The sequence below is a fragment of the Echinococcus granulosus genome (genome assembly GCF_000524195.1).
Source record: "Echinococcus granulosus chromosome Unknown EG_S00005, whole genome shotgun sequence".
Taxonomy (NCBI): Eukaryota; Metazoa; Platyhelminthes; class Cestoda; order Cyclophyllidea; family Taeniidae; genus Echinococcus; species Echinococcus granulosus.
Genome location: NW_020170385.1, coordinates 2,064,946 through 2,075,070, shown reverse-complemented (window position 1 = coordinate 2,075,070; position 10,125 = coordinate 2,064,946). Strand labels below are relative to the sequence as shown.

Sequence of the window (10,125 nt, the reverse complement as noted above, 5' to 3'; positions counted from 1 at the left end):
TACCGTTGTAATGCAGCGTATTCATTTTTTATAATGCACGTACGCCATTGGATACTTTCTACACGTTTCTATAAGTTACCAAAAGTCATTCCAGAAATTTATTTCAAAAGCCATGTGGTCTTTTTTGGCCGCTTTTTAAACCACTTCTACTAGTTCAGAATTGGAAGGCATGGGCATTTTGAAGTGGCGAAACACTGGCTCCTGGCACGGCACCACCTCACCTGCACCCACAGCTCTCTGCCCGCGCTTTGTTTCCGCGTGCAGACGTGAGTAGTGGTGTGGGCCGCGGCGCACCTCTGCATGCGTCCACATCACATGACTCTCCAAGTGGTGTTGCTGCGGTGGTGGTGGTACGGCGCAAATTTGAACCATGACCAACGAATAGGGAAGTATGTGCATTGGCAAACCTACAGGTAGACCATACTGCAAAACCTGTCAACCTTGCCTGATCTCTATTAGAGGAATCGATTACCTCAACCTCGCCATTACTCAGTCACTGAGCCTTCGGATTCAGCCTGTCCGACGCCCATCACAGCGACCTCTGGGCTAGCAATTATAACTACATCCATTTCAAAGTTAAGCGGTAAGCTTTCCCCTTAGAAATGCGATATTGTAATACCAAAGTGCCTTCGGTACGAAATTTACGACTTACCTAATTATTACGAAGCTCTCGTTTGTTTTATGTGTAAAATAGGCATTCTTCCCAATTTCTAGAAAATCTGCTTTGAACAAACAAATTTTATTTAAGCCTGGATCACCTTTATTTGAAGACTATTATACTTCACTTCGCCAAAAATGGCGAGAAGAACGTGGGGAAAACTAAACGAATAACTTGGAGACTAAGAAGGGCGATGATACCATTGGTTTGAAGAAGTACAGCCCCACAGAAAATCTGGGGCAAGGTCGAATCGGTTGCTCATACAGGGATTGGTTAATTCGCCAACTAATGAATGACCGATTGGAAGTGAAGCGGGAGCGTACTAACCAATCAACAGGCTGTTTCTGAGGGCTACCTCCTGGTTCGTTAAATGCGATTGCAAAATGGCATCGCATTGCCAGTGTCAGCTTCACTTAGGCCCATCGGTGCGTGCCCGTCGGCTGGGCTTGCCAGTCGTCGACACAACAGTGGGACTTCCTACTTTCTGCCATTACCTCACGAAAACTTCCCATTTCTTAATCGTTTAAACAGTGAGGATTTTAATGTCGGCCTTCGGAGGGTCTTGTTCACGCCTCTCGGCGGCCAACCTGAGCTTCAGAAATCCCCGAAGAGGATCGTCTCATGTTAATCTTCCTGAAGCAAAGGGATCAGTAAGCTTTTAAACTCCTAGCTATGTCTAATTACTAAGTCCTTTAGCTAAATTACATGTTCTGCCTGGTTTTACAATGTAATTTTTTGTTCCGTGTTAAGTAAATCGGATAAGATTCGATAAATTTGCACTCCGGGATCGTTATAACAGCATGATACTTGTTCAGTAGCGTCAAGTACTTTTTGGGTGATCGGTTTGGTGACAAATCCAAAGCACTCTCTTTGAAAAGGAGTCGCCCTTGAGCAAACGCGTTTTAGCATAATCTGCTGGCTTTCTAAAAATATTTTAGATTTTAGGCTCGCTTTGGACACCATCGTCTAGTCCTTCGTAAAGTTTTGGCCGTTCATTTTCATCAAGGGCTGCCACTGCAAGTATTCATGTGAAAGTAGTCCGCTTTTTTAAATTCTTGATGCCTGTATATGCATAAATTTGACTCTGTGACTTTAGTTCTTGGGGACCGGTTCCGTTGCGTGTGGAATTAATTGTGCCTTAATCCATTACAAGGTGTGTTTCAGTCCTGTTACAATCTTTTTCACTTTATCCATGGTTAAATATCATTTTTCCCAGCATGTCTGGGTTTATTTGCCTTTATCTTACTATTGTTAGTTTTCGGTTTTTTATTCAAAAAATTATTATTTGCACAAATAACTTGTGCTCATGTTCACGAATTTGTGTCTCCACCATGTGTAAAGTTCTCTCTCGTGTTCCCGAGACCGATTTCCAAGCAATGCTTAATGCGCAAAATAGAATGTATTTATTGGGCACCTGCGAAACCCTGGTAGATGTTGTTCCCATCTCTTGTACTTGTTGCTCCTACACCAAGTTATAACGGAAGTGTCGAGTGATGATGGCATCTATTTTTCGGAAGGTTCGGACCAGAAATACATTTGGGTCATTCAAAAAACAAGTTCCATGAAGGTAAAGGAGTTTAAAGTCTTATAAATGTATAGTCTTTTCCTATCAACTTACTAAGAGCACGTTACAAGCCTATTCGCAGGTAGAGCACTATATTCCTCTTACTTTTCCAATTTCGAATTCATTTAGCACCTCTAGCAGGTACCATATTTTGAACACTCGGCCAAGATTTTACCTGACAAACAAAAGCCTTGGTGGGAGGAACTCACCTTCAATAGAGCAAACTATGTGAAATAACTAAGGGATAATTTAGGGTGCTTCTACATTTACCCAAGAGGATTCTTCGATGGTGTGTTCCTCGTGATTGGTTCCCTTTTGATCACTGACATTCATCACATAATGAAGTGTGCGTTTACCTTTCAGTTTATCCCTCTAATGCAGACTTTTTTTGAGTTAGCAATCGTTTACATTGTTTTGATAATACCTATCAATGCTTGAGACTCTAAAGCTTTGCAAGTAATAATGTAACCTAACCATCACACAACCCTATACATAAGTTTATATGTATCCTTGATTTGCGCTGCTGTTGAGCTGACCTTAAACCTTCTTCCGCGTCCCTTCGTCCTCGTCTTCTGTATTTTACATTTGGTTGGTACGATTTCACAATTTTTCTTTCATTCCAATCTAGTCATTAAAGTGCTCAGCCGATCACTATAGGTGCTACCATCTTTTATTTCTCAAAATGGACTGTTTGTGTTTTCCCCCGATTGTTTTTTTTATGGAAGCTCTTTGCCACGGCTGTTGTGGTAGTGAAGCCAGCATTGAAGTTGGTCGGTAAACAGAAATTTGCAATAACAACCTTAGAAATACGTGTTCTTCGTTATTTGCTTGCAGACAATGTTCGGGCTGGATTTGGAATGCGCATGATCCAATTCCTCTCTGTAAAGTTGGTGTTTGCTCTAGAAGGGCCATCGTGTCCGACTCCAAATGATTTACCCACAAAAACCTTGGCCAAGTTTTGCAGTTGTGCGAGAATAGCGTGCTCATTGGTCGTCAGTAAATTCGATGTGAATGCTTAACCTATTTCATCGTTTACTTAAAGCAATCACTTCCAACGTACGAAAGGTGTCAATGAAAGCATGTGGACATTTCATAGAATAGCTATAATTGTGCTCTATAAATTTCCAGGCTGGATTGATTTACAAATTGCATGGTCGAGGTTGGTTGCACATTTCGACGGAGACTTTGTGACTCCTGGAATCATTTTACGCGAAATATTTGAGGCACTGGTTTGAAAAAAGTGGCCTAGCTATTATGTTCTGCTTTTTTGGTGTCACCAGGACACTTTGCTGCTTGATTGTGTATGCAAATTATTAAAGTAAAACAGATCAGTTCAGAGTCCTCGCTTTCCATCGATAAGTGCCGAGATTTGACTTGAGGTAAATATTTTGTTCCAAACGAATTCGGGATGTTGCCTCGTTGCTGGTGCTTTAATTGCACAGAGGAAATCATGGATATCTTTGGTTACTGTTTCTGGGTACAAGATCATCCATTTACAGATTCTGGTCTACGTTTACATTTGAGAAATCAAGTAGCAGAAGCCTTGATTCCTGCGGCACTTGGTGCATAAATATTAAGTGTCACTTAAGTGGACTCGGTTGTGGATGCCTCTCTAACTGTGTGCGTGTGCACACGCGCCTGCGTCTTGAACTGAGCAGAGGCGCTGAGGCACATACGAGGGCCAGAATTCTGCCCACCTCACAGTCCAACGACCACAGAAACTACGCATTGATACTCCTTAGGACTGCTTATGCCATATGTGTTAGCTAGGTATCGCCAATCTGTTTTAAATAATTCAACTCGGGCTGCCCGCGAGTAGTAAAGGTGAAAATGCCATCGCAAAATGAAACATCGTTTTGTCGCTGACGTATCTAAACCCATTCAACAAACAATGACTTTTGTCCTCTGTGACGCTGATTCACCTCCACCTAACTACCTCCGTTTATTGAGGTGGTTTTTATATTAACAAACTACTCTAAGACTGTTAGCCAGGGCAAATTGTTTTTCTTTTGCAATTCACTATCAAATAGTATTCTTCCAGTACGTGTACATTGGCTCCACATACCCACGACTTTTTAAATGGAGATCTAACACTTGGACTTTGACCTCTTCCTGGATTCAATGTACTTGTTTGCACAGTTTGTGATAGGAAAAAAACAGTCCTTAAATAAACTTAAGTGAAAACTCGGGTTTAAATTAAGATGATTGTCAAATGGAGTTGCGTTTACATAGAGGAGTCATGACATTTCTTAAAGCTGATTGGGCAACGTTCGCACTCAAGATGGAACCAGATGTCAAAATTTCAGATAAATAGTAGGTACTTTCAGCCTTTCTCCTTTGATAAAGGATACCTAAAGCCTCCCATTGCTTGATTATCAAATCGCGTAGTACAAGCGTCGTTTTTTGCAAACTCAACTCCCATAATCATACCACTGTCTCATTGGTGTGAATCAAGGTTTATCTATTTAATGTAATGGTTAGTGTCACCTTATTATTTTTGAATTTAAGCTTAAATACACATCTTTCTGGTGCCGACCGCTTGATTGTGGATCCAATTCGGGATGTATGAATCTATGTCAAATGCGGATTTTAAAATGCGCATATAGCAGTAGGGTTAGCACTTGACGACATTAACGTGCGACTGATTTTCGCAATCTTATTAGTCACTCTATTCCTTAACAAGTTCGATGTTCATTCACTGATAGCCCGTAGGTAGTGTGGTGGCATTACTTCATGATTATGCGTCCTTTATAAAATTTTTGTAAAACCTGACGTCGATTTCGACTAAGGGTGAAGCTGCGGCTGTCAACGCAGCGACAGTTCTTATGCCGGTGGGAGTGTCCGTGTCACACCTGCCTGTGTGCGTGTGTGTGTCTTGTGGCACGGGCTGAGTAATTCACCACGCGGCGCGCCGCACGTAACCACTTCCTGGTGCGCGCGTACGTGCGTCTCGAGCGAATGGATTTCAGCCCGCGCCCACTGCCACCTATCGATTGACAAATCTGGCAATTTCCTTCTCCACTCTCCGGATGAACGTTCTACACCTTTTGTTGCATTTAACTAATCCTACAAATCGAGCTAACATCAGTTCAGTTAAAGCCTCTGTTCCAACTTTTTAATTTTGGAATTTAGTCTGATTCGTTCCACTACCCGGCTTCCTACCATGATTTAAGCTGCACTGAGCTCAACGCATATCTTTACATACGGCAAAAATTTGGACATTTTTATGAGGCGAGAAAATTTACAAGAAGAGTTCTTTTCTGACATGTGATTTTGAAGTTCTAGCGTTAATTCACGCCTAACAATTGCATTCGGAAACTTTAAACAAATACCCCAGACCTTGCCCTCTACCTCATCAAGCATATCTGGCCTACTCTTAACAATTGTTGTCAACCCTCAGGCTAAAACGTCGTCACGCGTGAAGGTGATGAACCTCAAACCGCTGGAGGAGATGGTAACCTGTCCCATTGATTTAAATTTCCTCGAGGACCCACGTCTGCTTCCCTGTGGTCACGTGTTCTGTCGTCAGTGTCTCGACTCCTACATCCGCCAGATTGTCTCCCGTCCCCAGAGAGGCGCTTCTACCAGTCGCCCTCAGTTGCCGTGTCCCATTTGTCGCGCGCCTCACACGATACCTGAGTCGAATACTGCTCGTGACTATCCAAAGTCGTTCAACCACAGCATGATCCTCGAATACATTCGTAGCCAAGCCTTTATGGTTGAGCCCAGCGATTCTGGAACGTGTAGTGGGGGGCCAAGCTCGTCACATAGCAGTTTTCACAGCCCCTCGCCCATGGGGCGTCGTAAGACCTCCCTAAATGTTACCTCCGACGCGCTGAATAGTCTTGTCGCTGACATTGTCGCTCTCAAGCGAAGCAAAAGCAATACTGTCTTGAATTTGGCTCAGCTGCTTCACGGGGTGCGCAAGTTGGCAGAATCGTCAGAACTAAAACAATGTCAGCAACAGGAACAGCAACCACAAGGATCACCAACTCCCTTCAACCTACCAGAGCCCGAAATGGTTGAACCATCAGCGCCTCCAGCTCTCCCATCCGCCCCAGAGACGAAGAGAGTTGCGTCATCAAGAAAACAGCGGAACGACACTTCACGAAGAAGTAGTAGTGGGAGGTTTCGTTCGGCTGCCAGTCATGCTCTTGGTACGGGAACGCGTCGATCAGATACTGAAAGATTAAGTTACGTCACCTACCGTGAACTTTTGACAGCTAGGACTATGATGATGAGAAATTCTGACTACGTGTGCCTCTGGAAGGCCCTTGGCCAATGCGATGGGATGCCACGTGAAACTATTCCTCATATTGGTATGCATCTGTTGCCTAATCAGTCAAAAACCCACGTAATTCAGTACACAATTGGTACCGATGGAACTAGCAGTGTGCTTCACTTGTGGCGCAGAAGAGTACCCATTCATCCCGGCCGTGAGAGTTTTACAATTTCTGCAAATTCGGGGAAATCATCTGAGAAGGATTCCGAAGCTATTCTTCGGCAACGCTGGAGTCTAGACGACATCTCCAACATGGGGAAACTCGAGGTACAATACGTTCGTTTCTTTAAAAACCGCATTTACATGACGGTGATTGTTCGACAACCGGGCCAGACTGTTGGTATCTCCGAGGATACCGCGATTTCGGCTGATCTCATCGACCCAGGCCTAGTGATTTGCTGTGCCCTGCCAGATCCGGATCACAAATTCACATCTGACGAGCTTGCTGGTGGTGATTCTGCGAGGAACAAGTTTAGTACAATCGACGTCTCAAGCATCTTCCTTCGTGATGCGGTAGGCATGACTCAGCTCGAACGACCCACAGTCGCGGGTCTAGATGTCGACCGAGTGACTGGTGCCATTTATGTTGCCCTCTGTGCCAACGCCATGGTCTGTCGTCTCAATCCAGACGATCTGAAGCAGGTTGACAGAGAGTGGTTTCTGAACAATCCCCAACTCTCTCCGTCTTTTCTTTGCATCTCCAGGCAGGAAAGTGAAGTGTGGGCGAGTTGTCCGCTGGATGACAAGGTCTTCATTCTCGACCTCACCACCGACACATTCACGCAGTTCACTCCTAGTGTTATGTTTAACATTGTACCCTCCCACATTATTTGCACTACTGATGAGCGTATAATGTTGCTGGATAAGAAGTGGTCAAGGATCTACTGGCTCCAGCGCGTGCAGCAGAGCATTTGCAGTCAGCGCATCGACCACACAATGAAAGAGAGGAAGAAGAGAGGCATCGATATAATACAACCTGTTGACGATACTTTATTGGGCGAATGTTTGGCAGCCTCTAGAACAAAACACTTTTGTGGGGGAATAATGTGCGCCGACAGGAAGGGAGCCTACCTTATCTATCCTCGCAGGGTGCTTAGCAAACCTAGTCCTACCAAGATGATTTGTTGTTGGTAGAAGGGAGATGCACCCAGTTCTCTTGGCCACTCTCCTTCCCCATGACACTGACACCCGTCACCTCCCTCTCCGTGGTATTACTCGGGTATCTTTACTCCCTCATTTCCTTTTATTCACTTGTTATGAAATTAGTATATAATCATATATGCATATGGTCATGCGTCCTTTATGAGTAGAGTTATTCAAATATGTAAATTTCTAGTGTTCTCGAGTACCTCGTCGCTGAAAAAGTTGACTGCTCCCATTGTTGATCCCCTCCAGCCACTCCCTTGGGTGTAACCAATTGTGGTATCCAATAGTGGCCTACAACGAAGGGAATGTCCCTAACCAAAGATGTTTAAGTTGGAACGTACGTTTTTTGTAATGAATATGGACCGCGGTAAAAAAGCTTAACTTATGAGTTTTTCTTAGCTTGTGGTGTGCAGCTTACCTGCTGCTCTAGCTATGTACCTATTAGCTTCGAAGTAAATTTACTGAGCCCATTTTCTGGAACTGAACTGCTTGTGTGATGTTTTGCGAACAAATTTAGGCAAGGAATAAGCGCAGTTACTGTGAAAACGTAAATCCACTAAGTAAATGGCAGTGTTATTGGCTGCTGTTTGATGTGAATTTTACTGACCGTAGTAGCATGAACCAGACCTAACCTTGACATGAAAGTTGACCAGACTGAAATGAGGTATGATTCGCCACGTTCATCAGTGTTAGTAATACCAATTTTCGACCCCAAAACCTGGGGGAAAATTGCTCATGGGACGTTTTTTGGTCGCCCTCTCTCTACATCAATGTCGGTTACTGGGATTTATCAGCACCCGTCTATATATCCATTTAGTCCCCTTAGCATTTACAAGACCACACGGATAGTCGAGGGTTTAGCATGGGATGTGCCAAAGAATAACTTAGGAACCTTTGTTTAACACTTAATACAACTTAGAAGCTGAAAACTCCTAGATGGGAACCAAAGTGGACAGGCCTTCAAATTGGGTTGGTAAGACGTTTAGTGACAAGTTGAATTGTGTAATCGATATTTCAAGCAGTTAGAGTCAAATAGACATTTGACGATTGAGGTATTCTTAAAAAGGAGCAAGGAGTACCAACATGGAAGTCGGTTTCTCATAACTGCACAAATGGGCAAAGAGGGTGTGAACACAAAACAGGAAGACCGAACAGGTGTTGCACAGTCTCTTTCTTGTCGGCCTTCGCCTTTGGTTAACGCAGGATCATATACCACGTACCTGAGATTAAAACAGTATACGAATAAACTGAATCTAACCATAGGGCAAAAAACGAAGATCCCTGAAAGAGGAAATCCCAATCCAATGATGCTGACTTGCCCCGTAAGTTTTGATATATCAATATGCAATTCTGGTTTACGGACAATATCCCAGGGGTTAATTCGCTTTACATTTCGCTGGAACGACCCGTGCCCCTCATTGAATTCACTGCATGGACCGGTGGCTTATTGGGCACACTGAACAAGATTAATGTTCGAGATTAATGTGGTTGGCGTAAACTGGCATGATTTTGCTGACCCTTATCACTGGATTCGACCATCTATCTTGTTTGTGCCATGGAGTCCTTTTCATCCTGCGCCCTTCTGCATATTTATAACAAACTCCCAATCCAAAATGCCCACGAATAAAGCGAATTTAGCACCTTTTTTAAAGGCTTTGGCCATTTTAATAACCTCTTAACTCCTATGCACGTTATTAACTCGTCTTCCGTACTGGCGCAGCCCATTGCAACATCGAGGATGGTCAAGGTACTGTAATAGCAAAAGTGTCGGATTTATCCTTGCAAAATCTGTTTCAAGGACGCCTCTAATGCGCCTTAGATACACTTTTCCTTATCGTCTCTAGCAAAGGCAAAGAGTTATCGCAAAAAAATTCATAAGCCGGTTGGGTAAGGGTAAATTGAAAAAGTTTTGTGATCAATCCTCTTTAATTGTCTCTAAAAATTTTTCCGAATTCAATGTCACTTTTGCCAGTTACCCTCGAGCACGCCGGGCGAAAGGGTACAAAGATGCATAGCCCCCGACCTTCGCTGTTACGAAAGAAAAAACGTTAACGAGTGACGTTTATGTACGAAAGTTAACTCATCAGAGGAGAGCGGAACCAATAATATGTTGGCACTCCGTTCCCTATCCACCGCATACCTGTATAAGGACTCAAAAATCACTGCTGTATACAACGCTACCTAAGGCTTGAGCAGCTAATCAAAGAGGACAGCCGTACGCCTACCTTTATTAAACGTCCAAAACCAAAGGAGTTGAGTAAAAGGCCAGTAGACAAAATTTATTAATATAGATGACTTCGAGCAAATGGTGCGCAAAAAAGCGTTAAAGCATTGGATTTAGGGAACGTTCACAAACACAATTCCACTTCTGTCAGTAATGCGTTTTCCGAATCGGCTCCAAAGTTATAATGAAGCAAATTATTCTAAAAGTGCCCTTAGGAACTTCGAGAAGGATAAGGAAAATACAGGAATCTG

The 10,125-nt window shown here is 43.4% G+C and overlaps 1 protein-coding gene across 1 annotated transcript in view; it reads left to right on the top strand. All coding sequences in view use genetic code 11, as the record gives it.

Annotated features, from left to right (window-relative positions):
• Nucleotides 1-1,200: 1,200 nt before the first annotated feature.
• EGR_01481 (hypothetical protein) overlaps nucleotides 1,201-10,125 on the top strand; it is a gene marked incomplete at both ends in the record, with an annotated part of 13,771 nt that continues 4,846 nt past the window's right edge. Inside the window, 3 exons of the mRNA XM_024490730.1 lie at nucleotides 1,201-1,308; nucleotides 5,623-7,593; nucleotides 8,673-8,972. Coding sequence (XP_024355054.1) covers nucleotides 1,201-1,308; nucleotides 5,623-7,593; nucleotides 8,673-8,972 — 2,379 coding nt within the window. The remainder of the gene's footprint in view (nucleotides 1,309-5,622; nucleotides 7,594-8,672; nucleotides 8,973-10,125) is intronic.